This window comes from Zygotorulaspora mrakii, chromosome 3, assembly GCF_013402915.1.
Source record: "Zygotorulaspora mrakii chromosome 3, complete sequence".
NCBI lineage: Eukaryota > Fungi > Ascomycota > Saccharomycetes > Saccharomycetales > Saccharomycetaceae > Zygotorulaspora > Zygotorulaspora mrakii.
In genome coordinates this window covers 386908-402685 of record NC_050721.1, presented here as the reverse complement: position 1 = coordinate 402685, position 15778 = coordinate 386908, and the positions used below count along the sequence as shown (strand labels likewise).

The 15778-nt window shown below is 39.6% G+C and overlaps 9 protein-coding genes and 1 pseudogene across 10 annotated transcripts; 4 read left to right on the top strand and 6 right to left on the bottom strand.

The window, feature by feature from the left end:
* The first annotated feature begins 496 nt into the window (after positions 1-496).
* On the top strand, positions 497-2065 carry HG535_0C02070 (annotated as a pseudogene). Its single transcript has one exon. A coding segment is annotated over exon 1 (1569 nt).
* A 244-nt stretch (positions 2066-2309) lies between these two features.
* RPL4A (60S ribosomal protein uL4) lies at positions 2310-3398 on the top strand (the record flags this gene model as incomplete). The annotated part of the gene is made up of 1 exon (XM_037287690.1): positions 2310-3398. One exon carries the CDS (start codon positions 2310-2312, stop codon positions 3396-3398), a length of 1089 nt encoding a protein of 362 aa, XP_037143585.1.
* Positions 3399-3673: 275 nt separating this feature from the next.
* On the bottom strand, positions 3674-4720 carry HMT1 (protein-arginine omega-N methyltransferase HMT1; the record flags this gene model as incomplete). Its single annotated transcript, XM_037287689.1, has 1 exon — positions 3674-4720. One exon carries the CDS (start codon positions 4718-4720, stop codon positions 3674-3676), a length of 1047 nt encoding a protein of 348 aa, XP_037143584.1.
* A 461-nt stretch (positions 4721-5181) lies between these two features.
* PSF1 (DNA replication protein PSF1) lies at positions 5182-5808 on the bottom strand (the record flags this gene model as incomplete). Its single annotated transcript, XM_037287688.1, has 1 exon — positions 5182-5808. One exon carries the CDS (start codon positions 5806-5808, stop codon positions 5182-5184), a length of 627 nt encoding a protein of 208 aa, XP_037143583.1.
* Positions 5809-6030: 222 nt separating this feature from the next.
* On the top strand, positions 6031-7833 carry RAD61 (Rad61p; the record flags this gene model as incomplete). The annotated part of the gene is made up of 1 exon (XM_037287687.1): positions 6031-7833. The coding sequence occupies one exon, from the start codon at positions 6031-6033 to the stop codon at positions 7831-7833; it is 1803 nt and encodes a 600-aa protein (XP_037143582.1).
* A 71-nt stretch (positions 7834-7904) lies between these two features.
* On the bottom strand, positions 7905-8591 carry PDX3 (pyridoxamine-phosphate oxidase PDX3; the record flags this gene model as incomplete). Its single annotated transcript, XM_037287686.1, has 1 exon — positions 7905-8591. One exon carries the CDS (start codon positions 8589-8591, stop codon positions 7905-7907), a length of 687 nt encoding a protein of 228 aa, XP_037143581.1.
* A 261-nt stretch (positions 8592-8852) lies between these two features.
* On the bottom strand, positions 8853-9956 carry HG535_0C02010 (FluC/FEX family fluoride channel; the record flags this gene model as incomplete). Its single annotated transcript, XM_037287685.1, has 1 exon — positions 8853-9956. The coding sequence occupies one exon, from the start codon at positions 9954-9956 to the stop codon at positions 8853-8855; it is 1104 nt and encodes a 367-aa protein (XP_037143580.1).
* Positions 9957-11286: 1330 nt separating this feature from the next.
* On the top strand, positions 11287-11970 carry HED1 (Hed1p; the record flags this gene model as incomplete). The annotated part of the gene is made up of 1 exon (XM_037287684.1): positions 11287-11970. One exon carries the CDS (start codon positions 11287-11289, stop codon positions 11968-11970), a length of 684 nt encoding a protein of 227 aa, XP_037143579.1.
* A 27-nt stretch (positions 11971-11997) lies between these two features.
* DAD1 (Dad1p) lies at positions 11998-12345 on the bottom strand (the record flags this gene model as incomplete). Its single annotated transcript, XM_037287683.1, has 1 exon — positions 11998-12345. One exon carries the CDS (start codon positions 12343-12345, stop codon positions 11998-12000), a length of 348 nt encoding a protein of 115 aa, XP_037143578.1.
* A 517-nt stretch (positions 12346-12862) lies between these two features.
* KCS1 (inositol polyphosphate kinase KCS1) lies at positions 12863-15502 on the bottom strand (the record flags this gene model as incomplete). Its single annotated transcript, XM_037287682.1, has 1 exon — positions 12863-15502. The coding sequence occupies one exon, from the start codon at positions 15500-15502 to the stop codon at positions 12863-12865; it is 2640 nt and encodes an 879-aa protein (XP_037143577.1).
* Positions 15503-15778: the final 276 nt, after the last annotated feature.

The following is a 15778-nucleotide window of genomic DNA, read 5'->3' as shown; positions in this document are numbered from 1 at the left end:
GTACTGTTTTGAGAGTAATTAAGTTGACTTATCTATGCCGCAGATCTTCAGAGAAAGCACCTGTACTGCGTTACAACTGGACAGTAATTTCGCAATTACTGCTTCTATAACATGCAAATACCCTTGGAAGATCTGCACGCTGACATACATTAAAAAGGGTAATTCAGTAAGGAACCCTTTCTTTTATAACAAGAACAAATTTTTCAACCATTGTTAATGTTCACATGCAGTCACGGCATACGAAGCCCAAAGAATCACAAGGAAAGGTCTTATACCTACTAATGTTGGACATTGATTCAACGTTGACTCAATGCCTATCCCCTCAATGTTTGAGTGTGATCCACTGATGATTATAACCTTATTTTAGCTTCCTGTTCAAGTGGTGTTTATTTACCAGTTATTTACTGCTACACGGTGGTATGAAAAATTTCAAAATGCGATGCAATGAGATGAGAAGAAATAAATCTTGAAAAGCCTTGTTACGGCCAAGCCACCTATGTCTAACACATTGTATGATAATCTTCGTGATGTGCTAGAGTTTGTTGAGGAAAATGAGGGCGAATTCAAGGCAGATCTTTGTGAAGTGAGGCGATCTCCCTTCGGTGGACTTGGTGTATTTGCAAAACAGGATATAGAACCGGACACTACATTGCTCAAAATACCAAAATCGTCCATCTTTTCAGCTTCTAACAGTTCCATTGCCAATCTGCTACTTGATGAAGAGATAGACGGGATTCTAGCTTCAATTATAGCTTTCATCTACGAAACTACGGTTTTTAAGGATGGTAGTCACTGATATAAGTACCTAGAGACTATTAAGATCAAAGACTCGAACGGCACTCTGATAGTTCCACCTAATCATTGGAATGCTGCAGAGAAGAAGCTGCTCAAGGGATCCACATTGGATACATTGCATAATGGGCTCATTCCCGAAGAAGAAGTCAAGGAGGGTTTCAACGTTGCCGTTTCTGTAGCTAGAAAGTGGAATGAAGAGTTTGGATTGCCCATCCCAGCAGAGTTTTTCGACGTTGATGTACCTGAAAGTGAAAACCCGTATCTGCGATTCGTCGCTGTTGCTTATGCTATATCTTCACGTATTTTTGAAATCGATGCATTCCATGAAAGTGCATTGGTACCAATTGCAGATTTATTCAATCATAGAGTTATGGAACCCGATGTACATTTTAGTTCGTTATATGAAGTTTGCGAACTTTGTGGTGAGCCAGGAATGTGCAAGCACATGATAGCGGAAACGATGTCAAGGGCGGCAGCATCTAATGATGCAGGCCGACTTGCTGATTCTTATAACAGTGCTGCGAATGATCAAAGTGAGGACGATGGAAGCGATACCAGTGATATTGAGATAACTCTTACTGATGATGACGGCAGCAGTGAACACGACAACGGTAGTGACAGTGACGATGAATGTGTAGAGATGGTGCTTGTCAACGGTATCAATGCCGGAGATGAAATATTCAATTCATATGGAGAATATTCTAACCCATTACTACTTGCAAGATACGGATTTTGCGTTCTAGAGAATGCATTGGACATAGTGCATCTAGGTAGAGAGGTCTTGAAATTAGTCAAGAGTGATAATAGCTTTAAGTTGAGGACTACATGGTGGAGTGACATGGGTTATGCATTATTTGACGCTTGGTATAGTGCAACGAGACTTGCAGATGATGAACATGGTGATGACACACCAGAATTTTCTAAACCGTGGTTATCTGAGATGTACGTGCAGTTCGATGGCAATGCATCTCTGAAATTGCATGCGTTCATAAATTTACTCTCTCTTAATAAAAAGGATTGGGGCATGCTAAAAACTGCAGTTGAGTGTGATGGGATATCAGACAAGCATTCGTGGGTAATTCTTCAAAGAAAGCCAAATCATGAGCATAAAAAATTGTTCAAACAGCTACTCTCGATGAAGAATTCCTCCCAGGCTAGTAAGGACTTGATACAAAATGCAGCGTCTGTTAATAAAATCCGGATAGTTTGTATTAGAATCCTTCTCGATAACGAGAGAGAAATCATAAAAAGAGCTAAAAACAAATTATAACATCAAATAACATAAAATTTGTAAATTGGCAAGGCGTGCAATGGTCATATTAAAATATATGATCTTGCCGCTAACTTATGTGCCTTTTCGCATGTTTTTTTTTATAGGATTTTTTATTTTTTTTTTCGACGACGCACAAGCTTTTTTTCATCTATATAAGAAACGCATTGAAAAAAAAAATTTTTCACTATTCCATGCTACTTTTTGACAAAAAAACCACCGTCTAAAAGGAATTAAACATACAATGTCTCGTCCTCAAGTTACTGTTCACTCTCTAAGTGGTGAAGCCACCTCTTCTGCTGTTCCATTACCAGCTGTCTTCTCTGCACCAATCCGTGCTGATATCGTCCACTCCGTTTTTGTTTCTGTTAACAAGAACAAGAGACAAGCCTACGCTGTCTCTGAGAAGGCTGGTCATCAAACCTCTGCTGAATCATGGGGTACTGGTCGTGCTGTCGCCCGTATTCCAAGAGTTGGTGGTGGTGGTACCCACAGATCTGGTCAAGCTGCTTTCGGTAACATGTGTCGTGGTGGTCGTATGTTTGCTCCAACCAAGACATGGAGAAAGTGGAACGTTAAGGTTAACCACAACGAAAAGCGTTTTGCAACTGCTTCCGCTATCGCAGCTTCTGCTATCTCCTCTTTAGTTTTGGCTAGAGGTCACAGAGTTGAAAAGATCCCAGAAATCCCATTGGTTGTTTCTGACGATTTCGAATCTGTCAAGAAAACAAAGGAAGCTGTTGCTGCTTTCAAGGCCATTGGTGCTCAATCTGATTTGATCAAGGTCTTGAAGTCCAAGAAATTGAGAGCTGGTAAAGGTAAGTACAGAAACAGAAGATGGACTCAAAGAAGAGGTCCATTGGTCGTCTACTCCCAAGACAACGGTATTGTCAAGGCCTGTAGAAACATTCCAGGTGTTGAGACTGCTAACGTTGCCTCTTTGAACTTGTTGCAATTGGCTCCAGGTGCTCACTTGGGTAGATTCGTTATCTGGACCGAATCTGCTTTCGCTAATTTAGACAAGGTTTGGGGTTCTGAAACCGTTACTTCTTCCAAAAGTGGTTACTCCTTGCCATCTAACATTATCACCAACACTGATGTTACTAGAATTATCAACTCTTCTGAAATTCAATCCGTTGTTAGACCAGCCGGTCAAGCTACTCAGAAACGTACTCATGTTTTGAAGAAAAACCCATTGAAGAACAAGCAAGTTCTATTGAGATTGAACCCATACGCAAAAGTCTTTGCTGCTGAAAAGTTGGGCTCCAAGAAAGCTGAAAAGGGTGGTAAGAAACCATCTGAAACTTTCACGCAAACTTTGAAACACGATTAAGCAGAGAGAAAGATTTATTCTTAATTATTCTCATTATTTAGTATTTTTACAAATATACAGAATATAATATGTCTCTATCTTCTTAATCCCTGCAGAGGTGCAATTCTATCAAACCTGTGCTAGCTTTGAAGCATTAGATCAATTACATTGTACGAAATATTATCAAGTATATACATGCAAAGAGCTGCTACATCTCTATCAAATTTTATTATTTTACAAATATCTTCAATAGCTAATATACAATCGAGTACAAAATCTGTGCCACATTACCACTTTCAATGCATCACATACTTAGTTTCACCTTGAACTGATCTACTCTCAGAGTCGACACCTTTTGCTTTGAAGTCGTACTTTATGCTGATGTCCAGATCTCTATTGTGAAACTTATTAGGAGCGCATGATACTTCACCCTCTAGAACATCGCCTCGTTCGGCTTCCAGATTATCAGTCAAATAGAAAACAGTTTGTTTCCAATGGGTATAAGCTGAATGGGCACCTGTGGAGAAAGTAACTGGCTTCTTACCCTTTGGGGCAGGGAATTCGATATCAAACCATGCAATTAGCCCATTAATCCAATCTTGTCTCTTTGTCTCTACCTTGAATTTAGCATTGAATGAAAGATCCGATAGATTAACAGTATTTAAATCAAATTCAATTAATTTGGCTCTAGTAGTGTTAACAACATGACTTTCCACGGTGTCGACAATAGGTTCCTTCATTACTAAAGGAACAAATGGAGAATAATCAAATCCATACACATCATACCAATAATTAATCTTGTCATCTTTATATTGCGCATCTTCTAGACCAGCGATATGTATAGAACACTTGTCAGGGAAAATTAGACCACCTTCAACCAAGTAACGGTCACGGGCAAACAATACAGTATCTAACATTGACTCATATAGTAAAAAATAACCCATCCATTCAGAAATTATGATGTCAACCTTCGGGTATGGTAGTGTAACGTCTTCTAATTTGCCACGTAATAAGGTAATTTTATCTGAAAATCCGTTCAATTCAACTATTTCACGGGCCATTTCAATGATACTTGACATATCAACACCAATCACATGTTTGGCACCATTCTTAGCGGCAAACATTGACAAGATACCAGTACCGCATCCAACGTCCAAAACAATCTTATCCTTGAAGAGATCTCTGTTTTGCACAATAGCATTTCTGTAGGACAGTGTACGTACTGAGTCTTGCAACATTTCCTCATGAATTCCATAATGATCATAGGAATCAAAATAATGTTGTTCACTATGAGTTAAATTGGCCTTGTCGGTAGCAGACATTTCGATTGTTTTCTCACTCATATTTAATTGATCTTGATAATCAGTTTTTAAATAAGACAAGCAAGCACAAGCTGGAGACTGTGCTATCAATCAATATCAGTAAAAAGCAGTGCAGCACTTGAGTTAGCGATATCAGCCGAGGTAAAGTTTGAGGGTAAACTAATATCTTTGTTATTAAAGGCATCTCAAAAATTTTCACTTCCCCATAATCAATTTCAAAAGAAAAACGCACCCGTGCACCACAAATCAGTTGATAAAGGACAGTTCACCATTTGATTGATTGTTTGACGATCACTTGAGCTTCTAACACGATGGAAGCATCGCTTCTTCTACAGCGACTCAATCGACACTATTTGGGCAGTTCATTGTGCACTTCAATTGATCACATTTTGGTCTGTTGTGCTCTTTGGCGAAATATCGTGCATGTACAACAATTTGTAATCTTACTTGTAATTCACCTCTATTGAATATTGTATCTTGCATCATATTTTTTGTAAATACCCCTGCTGTATGAGCCTTTCCACGTCTGATTGCCTAACAAAAAATTGAGAGTCTTTGATCAGATTGAATACACCATACTCGGTTTGGATCTCCCCCGCATCTTTCAATACCCTTACATCTATGAACACGTCACTTGGTGGTTTCAAACTGCCAGATAAGTCCACGTTTGCTAGCTCGCCACTTTTTAGATCGGTAATCAAATCAGAATATTCTTTCACATATTCAAGTTCATGGCGCGATAAATCGCTGGCATTCTGATCAACATCGTCAAAGCCGTTCAATAAATCTATTCCATTATTATCCCATGCAAATTTGTCCAGTGTATCGGTTCTCAGCTTTTGATATGCCAAGAGGCACCGTTTATTTCTTTCCATACACAAAAGCGTGACAAAATATTGGCATTTAGAGACCTTACCACCTACGTCATCTAGGATTTGGTGCTGCTTCAAGTATTCTGAATTCTTCTTCAGTTGTCCCACTTCTTTCAAAATGTTCTGTACTAACTCTTCATGATATAATGGTAGTTTCGACTGCTGAATACTTCTACTGTTTAGTTGTTTTGTTCTCTTCGCCTCGAGGACCAATTTATTAGCCAGGTCTCCGTACATCTCGTATCTGGAACAGATTCTTAAGTGAAAAATTTCTTAGGGAAAGTGCTCTCACGTCTAAATTGTATTTTAAGTGTTCCACTTTTTCTACTTTTGTTTTGTGATATAGTTCGTGATCACGATCAGCTGGGCGCTTAAAGACGCGTCAAGAAAGGACATGTATATACCAATGGAGAAGATGAGGCTTTCAGAACCAAACTGAACACTTGAGTATTGAGCCTCATGAGAGCATACGGCAAACGTAGTAGTTCAGTGGCAGTTTATTATAAAAAACTACGCGAATCCGAAGAAGTGGAATTTAGTGATGAAGGCGATATTGAAGTAAGCGAAATCCAAGAGGACGAAAATACCCCAAACGAAGATCAGTCCTCGTTGCTGAGCGATTTTAGCAATCCCTGTCAGTATGCTAAAGATTATAATGTGGATGATGTAGAAGCGCATTCCGGAGCAAGCATCGAAACTGAAGATGAGTCCATTCTAGTAACAATGGCAACCAGCTTTGACAAATCAGTCACTACTTCTGATTTGAAAATATTCGACTTTTTGGAGGAGAATAATAGCTGCAAAAAGAAGAGAAAAGTTAACTACGAAAAGAAATGCTATGATAATGATGGACCTTCCAGCGCTCATACGTCAAAGAGCCCATTAGAAGAAACAGTAGAGGACGTTAACGAATTACTATCTTCCTTTCAAAACATTGACGACTATTCAATTCAGAAGACATTTCAAAATGATCTGGAACAGTTGCTGCAGGCTAGTGATCATGAAGACGATGGAAAAGTGACTTACGGAAGGGCTCGAACTATGCTCCAAGGCAAATCAGATGAACTTTCAATTGATGAACAGGAGAGAACAATAGAGGGAAATAAATCCAGAGACAAAGTAAGCGAAAATAGGGATAATGTTACCACGCATCATTTTAATGACTTAAAAAATATGGGTGATTTTCTGAAATATCAAGATGATTTGGAATTTCTGACTGCCGAGCCATCCATAAACATGGAGATAATAGTGTTTACCTCGAAGCTTCTCAATCTTTCGTTGGCAATACGTGATGATGAAGCATTTTTGCTTTACATACTTCGAAATAATTTGCCTAGGACAATAAAATGGTCTTTCCCCAAGATATTACAGGATCCAGTTGTTCTATTACTGCAGGGATACTTGCTTACGAGATTGGCATCGAACTCAAATGACCTACCAGATATATTCCATGATAGCGTTTTCCTGATGCTTTCTCAAACGATGGTACCAGATTGCTCCCTAATAGGGCATAAAATGACGCGTCTTAACTTTACAGATTTCCTCAAGCAAACAAATGATGAACCTGCCCAAGCGTATGCATTAAAGCTTTACTTGATGCACCCCACCGTATTGTCATCATCTGGCTTTGCGCGTAAAATCTTCAATCTAGTGGGCCAGAAGAAGAACGCAAATCTCATATTCCAATCTATAGAGACACTTCTGACCACAGAAACAAAACACCACATTGAGCAAAATCAAAAAGAGGCTCTTTTGCTGCTTCAAAAACTCATACGGCATCCTGAGTTTGAAAAAGATGAGAATTATGTCAAAAGTATGATTCTGTTAACTAATGGCACAAGTATACTCTCAATGCTTCCGGTGCAAGAAAAAATACATGCCTATACGCAGTCTATAGAATTTGTTCTGTTGCATATGGAAGTGGAATCAGGCAGCATGTTTGACATTCGGCTCCTTCACCTTGGTCTGGCGCTTAACATTATTACGCAGTGCGAAGACATAGAGCCACAAGAATCTCAATGGGTAAGAGCTCGAAAAACGCTGCAAAATGCCGACCAAAACGGCTCGAACGAAATTGAAAGGTTCGCTGTTCATATGCTCTATTTGAATCTTGCTTACATGATACATCGCTTGCAGAAATCTGTATCAGGTCGCGAAAGGACTTCGATTATAAGCATGCTGAAAAGATTTGATGAGGAGACAGCAAACTATAATGAAAATATCCATGAAAAGATCAATGTTGCGCTACATAAACTTTTGTAAATAACATTAAGCATAAGACCGGAAGATTTAAAATCATGAGTAAAGAAATGATAAATAAGTTAAGTTTTTTCTCAAGGAGCCAATCTTACCAACTCCCAAGGGTCATGTTCAGTTGTTCTCCTGTAAGAGAAACGATCGTGCAGACGACTTGGCCTTCCCTGCCAGAACTCAATTTCCAATGGAACAACTCTCAAGCCACCCCAATAATCAGGACAAGGGACGTCTTCGACGTCCGCAAATCTTTCCATGTTCTTTTCCTTCAATGTTTCGAGTTCCTGTCGGTCCTTTATCACATTCGATTGAGGTGAGGACCAAGCGCCGATCTTGGAACCACGAGGCCTTGTTTTGAAGTAACGTTCTGAAGTTTCACGATTAACATGTTCAGTAAATCCCTCAATTCTCACCTGTCTCTGCAAATCTTTCCAAAAGAAAGTGATTGCACCATGAGGATTGGTTGCGATGTCATGAGCCTTTTTCGAAGTTCCCCAATTCGAATAGATAGTGAATCCACGGTGATCTAGCTCCTTGAACAATAAGACTCTCGATGATACTCTGCCGCTTGGTAGTTCAGCTGACGCAAAATTTATCGCTTCCGGAAGAGTCTCAGACTTATCTGCTTTAGCATCCTCAAACCATTTCGTAAACTGCTCAATTGGATCACCCCCAAGCTCAGATTCTTTCAAAGAGAACTTATCATATTGGTAAGTCTCAGGAGCGAAAATTATGGGCGTCTGCGTTCTATCAGGGTCCTCAGACATGGCGTTTCAAAATACGTTGGCTCGTTAAATAAGTAGATAGTTTTCATTCTGGGCGTTGACTCATTTAGCAAGTATGAGTAAACTTATAGACACCGTTGAGGCCTGGTTGCACAGCGCCAATCCAGGACACCCTAACACCACATATATCAATATTTATGTCACAAATTGATATTTATCACTTATTAGCTTTTAGTGTAGGAAGTATTAATATATTCTATAAATCTCGTGGGATCCGTTATCGCATATCGAGCTAGCTATCCATTAGCACGCGGCAGACGTAAGGCCTCTCGTCCATGCGAGTGAACCTAGCATTACCACCATCACGCAGTAAGATGCGGAAATTGAAACAGCATAGTATACCAGCGCATCGAATAGCGGTAGATTGTAGCCTTCGTTGATGAATGTGCTGACAGTACTCAAGGTTGCCGAAAATCCTGAGGACAGAGCAGAAAGCGCTTGGCATTGCGTTACGGTGCCTGCAATTGGGGTACTGCTACCTGAGTGACTTCTTCCCCGTAAACACATTGTAAAGACTGCCAAAGTAGCTACAGCAGACACATTTGCTATAAAGGTTCCTAGTGGGAATCTCTTTAGTTTTGAATTGAACAACTTTGCCAAGAAAAATCTTAAGAAACCAGCTGGGATGGCGAAAAGTTGTGCTAACGTCCAAGACGAACGTGAGTAGTTACTGTAAACACACGTCAATACAATTATCAATGCAATGAGTGGAATTGCCAAAAGGGCAAAAATCCATTGCACAGCTCGTACCGTTTTGTAAGTCCACGCAATTTTAAGTTGCGGAACGGGTGGTTCTCTTTGCAGTTCACTCATCATCTCAGGCATATCCATCCGATAACCCAACGGTAGTATGAATGTTTTAGCAAAGCTCCTACCAAAAATATAAGAGCCCACAGATACAAATAGTTGGACAAGCAGAACAGATAGAAACTCCATTATACCGTATGCTCTATTGGGTAGCTTTATATCGTTCGAGACATTTATTGGGGTCAAATTTGCTGAATGTAGAAACATTTCAAGTATCATACTTGAGTAGGAAGATAAAGCACCACAATAGCCCGTTGTCAGCACTACAAACATCTCCGATATCTGCTCCAGCTCGAACCAGCCACCCTTTTTCAGCACTTGCAACATACCCATAAGTATGCATGCGACAAGATTACTCCATAAAATGGAGCCCGGTGCTACGTATGATGTCCCATAGTTCGATAGTTTCGATAACCCGACCCTTGTATAGTTACCCAGGATCGTGGCTGTTGTGAAGGAAAGAAAAAAAAAGGCCTGAGATGTGTAGTCGTTATTTATAAAATGAAAGCGATTTTGAAGAGACTTCTGTCGTTTTTCCATGCTGCACGGCTCCTGTTTACTGTGTTATCTTTGGTAATCGTGATGTAAATAACCATCCCTTACAATGCCAAGATTTTTTTTCACCAAGTTGAAAACGTCGCACTCTCTCTGCCCGAAAAGAATCAAGAAAACACAACTTGATGATGTATATCACAAAAGAATCTACAAAAATACTCGAGCAACTACATCGCTTAAGCGTCCGAAATTCACCAAAGAGATATTCCACGAGCGAAATGGCATCGAATACTCGTTTGGTGGGTTAAAAAGGTCCAAAAAGTAAAAAAAAATGTGCAGGAAGAACATACAAATCGATTGAAAGACTGCGACCAGTCCCATCCTAATTTTTAGTAGCCACAAAACGATTCTAGAAAAGCACTAAAAAAAATACTGGATGACCGACGATAATTGTATTGATATAGCACATGAAACAGTCTCCGAAACCATTCCAAAGTGAAACATCTCTTTCTGCAAAGCTGAATCGGGATCCGATACAATGAAAGGTGAGAAAAGCACGCCCGGTAAATGAATTTTGCCCTTTCAATAGGAAGGGAAATTATCCACTAAAAAGAAACCTATAAGGCAACGGAACCTTCATAAAAAGAGGGCCTGTCACGCAGTGAGTCTCACACCGTGGTTAACCATGAATAGAGAGAAAACTGATGAAAAATCATCCCTTGTGCAACCCTAATTCAAACCAAAAAGTGACACTCAAGGCGACAATCGACAGTAAATATTGCAGCAAAGGTTTGGAATCGTTTTACTTGAGGTGATTCGAATCTTGTAGGGGTGCGGTGTAGGGGTGTTTAAAGCAATGTCTCGGACAGCTCACACAAGAACTCAAATGAACTTTGACCTGACAGAAATATTTGAAGTCAAATTGCTTCAGGCTCAGGTAATCGTAGCGGCCTATAAGCGAAAACCTCTTTGCCAGCAAATATTTCCAACCAGAACTCATTTCAGCAGCGGCCTCTATGTCGTTGAAATTGCTTCGCCCGGGATTGCTTTGCTTTCCATTATATCAGAGTGTTAATCAACCCGATTCGGAATCCCAGACACATAAGCAAGCTTAAAGAGTCTTGTAATCCTTTAATCATGTTTTGTATACCATAAGATTACTAGATAAGTACATGAACTACAGAGATTATGTATGATTCTGCAAAAAAAAGTGTGCTTTTGACATTTGCAGTTTTCTCGTAATGAACGATTGTGACTGAATACGCATCTCCGCCGATATTGTATAGGATCGCTTCAGCAGCTTCCAAGATTAGCCGCTGACGTCTGGTATAGAAACAACAGCTCGTCTAGCAGCAGTTCATATTGAATAAGGCAGATGGCAATGTTCACGAGAGCATTGGATGGTATGCGAGCAAGAAGCCACACTGATTATTCTGCTGAAACTGCAAAGGCTTCACGTGAAGCAAGCACAAGAGGTGCTACTATTCCTGGAGAGTTTTCGTTAACAGATCAGGTTGAAGATCCACATAAATGGATAGAAGAATATACTAAGAATGGCCTCGAGCTGCGTGCAGCTGCAGAAACAGAGCGTGTAGTAGAGAAAGAGTTGGGCTCGTGTAGATGGGAAGCGGGCTTGGAAACAAGAGTTGCAGATGGCGGAAACGATCCAGTTCCATCAGTGGCCTCACAGGTGGAACACAAGCTGAACGAGCCGTTTCCAGAGCGAGTAAAAGAAAAACATGACTCCTCGCAAGAGGACTATTGTTGCGTAGAGGCCCAGACCAATAATACATTTGAAAGGGGGCCTGATAAAGCAGCTTCTCCCGACAGCACGATAACAAATGACCACGAACAAGAGTGCGAGACTGAATGCAATAGCGCAAATACCTCTATGAATAGCTCTTTTGAGTATGTTCATAAACCTTTAAAGGATCTAATATACAAAACGAATAAAAACATCTATGACGTTGACTCGCGAAAAGTAAAGTACAAGGCAGGGCTATCGAAAAGGAACAACATACTCCCTAGTTTGCATCGAAACCGAAAACTATCTCAATAGCAGATTGAGAGACTTCTATTTTGCTTATTAAATTTCAGTTTCAGTTTTTTGCGAATTCATTACATCGTCATGACTTTGATCAATCTGCAGTTCATCTTCCTGAGAATTTGCTGGTACTTCAGCATCAGTTTCCAACCCATCATAAAACGTTTTCCATAAATCTGCAACCGACTCAAATTCCTTCCCTACAGCTATGGAAGACTCAAGCGAAATGTTTAGTGTATTTAGGTTATTCAATATGGAATCCATTGTGTTATTAATATCCTGTAAGATGAGATCACGCTGATCAATAAAATACTTATCTGCAGCACTTATATTAGGTGTTGAAGGCTCAGGTGCTTCTTTGGTTTCATCGTGCGGTGATTCCGTGTCCATATCAAGTCAAGTCACTAACAGAACTGAGCCACTGAAACGCTGAACCTCCTCAATGCCTACTCCATCTTCCCTTACCTATAACTCCATTGGCTGTTGTTTACATAAATGTTTTAAATCCAAAAAAAATACAACGTTACCCGCCTAACACTTTTTTTGCAATATAAAACAAAAAAATGATAGAAATCTTAATGCAAAAAGAACCTTCACACTTTGTAAAATTTTCTGTTCTGTTTTCAGAAAACCAATTGTTTCTAACCAGTATCATTGGCTGTCCCAGTATCTCCAACATTAGGACGGTCTCTATAAGCTGTAAGATTGATGCTTTCTGAACAACTTAAGTTCCGCTGTTGAAATTTTCTATTTGTTTTCTATAGCTTTACTGTCGTTCAAACAATTTGTTTTCCTTGAAAATAAAACTTGAAACGTGTATATATTGTGATATTACTATTACTATTACTATTACAAATATTACACAAGTAAAAAAAAAATGCAAGAAAAAAATTCTTGATGCAAATGCTTAATCACTAACTTCACCGTCGTTATTATAGCGAGGTTCCAAATCAAAAATGAGTTCAAATTTTCTCCATTTTATTCTTAATTCACTATTAGGATCATTATACTGTTCTTCAGTTTCTTTATCAAATTCATCTAACCAATCCCAATTTTTATCAAATTTAGATTCGTTTTCTTGTAGCAGTTGATTTAATTCGTCATCATCATTACATAATGGATGATCAGTTGTCAAATAGTTCCAAATTGACATGAGATAAAACTTCAAACTTCTAATACCTCTTAGAAACCCACGATCCTCTAATTGTGAATTTTTTGGTGGAATGCTAAATGATTCAATGCCATTTGCATCCATTGCTTCCTTAGTAACGCATCGAGCAAAATCAATCAGGTTTACTTTGACTCTGCATCTTTTGTTACCTGGATTATTACCATCGTACATTAGTAGTAGGGATGCACCATATAATCTATAACCTTTCAAATTGGAAATCTCGGCGGATAAAACATCTAATTGTTTAACTAGTCTTGGAATCTGTTTAATAATACTTGAAACATTTGAACCGTTATATATGAATCTGGCTAATACTCTTGTAAATTGCCAACCAATCTTGACCCTTCTGCCAAAATATTTATCTCTTACAATATAGTAAGATTGATTCCATACCTTTAATCCACAAATCCTAACACCCAATTTTCTTGATGTTGTTTTCAAACATTTCTCCCGTTGACTTAATTGTTTCGATCTCTTGGCATCCACGCCATATTGTCTTGTACCCATTTTCAAATCAAGGGCGCAGGGCCTGATCAATTTTCTCGTTAAATCTTCTAGCAGAATAAATTTTGACACAACAGTATCCGAATGCTCTTCAAAAGTAACAGAATCAGATTGGTTATTTGTATCTGTATTTGAAGATGTATTACACGAAACATTATGATTCGTAGTATGTGAATTCATTTGAGATTCCGGTAGTTTATTTTTCAAAATTTCATCATCATCCATCTCAAAAACCCCTTCATCATTTGAAATGGGTTTATCTAGTGGCAATGATAATGGTGATACAGATTCGCGTGGCCCCAATATCGGAGAAGATCTTGTGCTCGTATCTGCAGTTGTATTTGTGCATGTATTTGTTTGACTTTCTCCATCATGGTCATGACTATCATTATGATCTTCAATAAATTCTCTTGCCATTTCTTTTTTGTGAAATTGTCTTAAATCCATTAAAGAATTTGGACTATTTAAAGCATGTGAAATGCTTTCTTTCAGAGATTTTTTCAGCAAAGGAGATGTGACAGGTTGTATTGACATATTTTTCAGTGATTGATTTGAATTACGCCTTGAGTTATCATGCGAAGAAGCACGAGATTTTCTAAGATGTTTTCTCGGATTCATTGTCGTGTGTGAATTTGTTGTTGGTGCAAAAACCTCTTGTAAGACCAACGCCTTTAATTTTGTGTTAACTGTTGTTGAACCTAAATTGATATTACCGGAATGGTTGTTCGAATCATCAACAGAATTTCCATTAGAGTAAATACAAGTATCGGTTGGCAAAGAGCTTGGCGAATGCGATAGCGGTTTAATTCCTAGTAACGAATCAGAAATCATATGTCTATTATCGTTAAGAACAACCTCGGGTAAGGCATTTGATGATATTGAATTACTATCGTACGGGAAAGAATGAATATGAGTAAGTGGACAGCCAACTTTTGGAAAATATAGGGATGGATTGACTGGACCATTCGAACTCACCGAATTTTTTTTATTCTTGTTTGGGTTTAATTTTTTTAGAAAATCATCATTTTTATTAACGATGTGCTGTCGGACATTCAACACGCCAATGTACCTTGGCATGAATTGCAATAGTTCTTTATGTTTCACTTCGATATTTTCATACCATTCATTTTCTCTATTAACCAAGGCTTTACAGACTGCTCTTTTCGAAAATCTAAATATCGCTGTGTGACCGCCCACGTTGTTTGTGAACGGTTGTAATTCAACCGCCAATGGGTAGTCGTTTAGATCATGATCTTCATCTTCATCGTCGTCGTAGTAATCATCATCGGTCTCTATGGCATCTGAGTCATTGGACGTTTGGTTCTCCTGTGCAAATTTCGGTACAGAGATAGACGTTATCTTGTCCTGTGCATCCAAAGGTGCCACTGCCCTTGCGCCTGCATTTGCGCCGCCGTCTGCACTGGCACTTGCGCCAGGCTTCGCTTGATCGTCCGATTTATGGGGATAGTATGTAGCGGAAGAGGGCTTCAGGCTTGTATCATTCGCGTCACTAATCCGGGCATCGCTCGATACAGAGTTTCGTGACCACGAAAATTTCCTTCTCGGCAATGTGGAAGACTTGTAATGCGTGTCGTAGAGTGAAAGCGAGGTCTTCCTTTTGGGAGCAACTGGGATAGAGGGGTTGGAAACGGTCGACTTCAAACACGGCGGCTGCACCGACGACTTATCGCAGGATCCATCGCCAGATGGATCCTCTCGATGGCGCTCAGTCCCCACTGCATCGTCATCCCGGAAGATCCGCAAGTACGTGCTTGCCTTTCTTCCATGAAGCAGGTTCGACACCTTTCTCTTGTCCGAGACGTTCAAATCTTTCAAAGAGGTCGCTTTGTTGTCATCAGTATCGTTCATCATCAAGGCACACCTGAGTCAAAACGGCAACACCGACGCCACAACGATACGCGCACCTACTTACCAGCCGCAAGCTGTATCGAAACGCTGGTTCCTGCGCGAGTGTGCTTGGCCAAATCAAAATAAAGCGCCCAATCGACAAATCAACCAACGCTCTAACTCTTCCAGATCACCTTCTCTATCGCTATCTCTATCTCTGTCCCCTGCTCAGGCGGGTACGGTTGTGCAGAGAGTCGGAGGGTAGCGCACACGTAACAGTCAATCACGAAGCAAACAGCG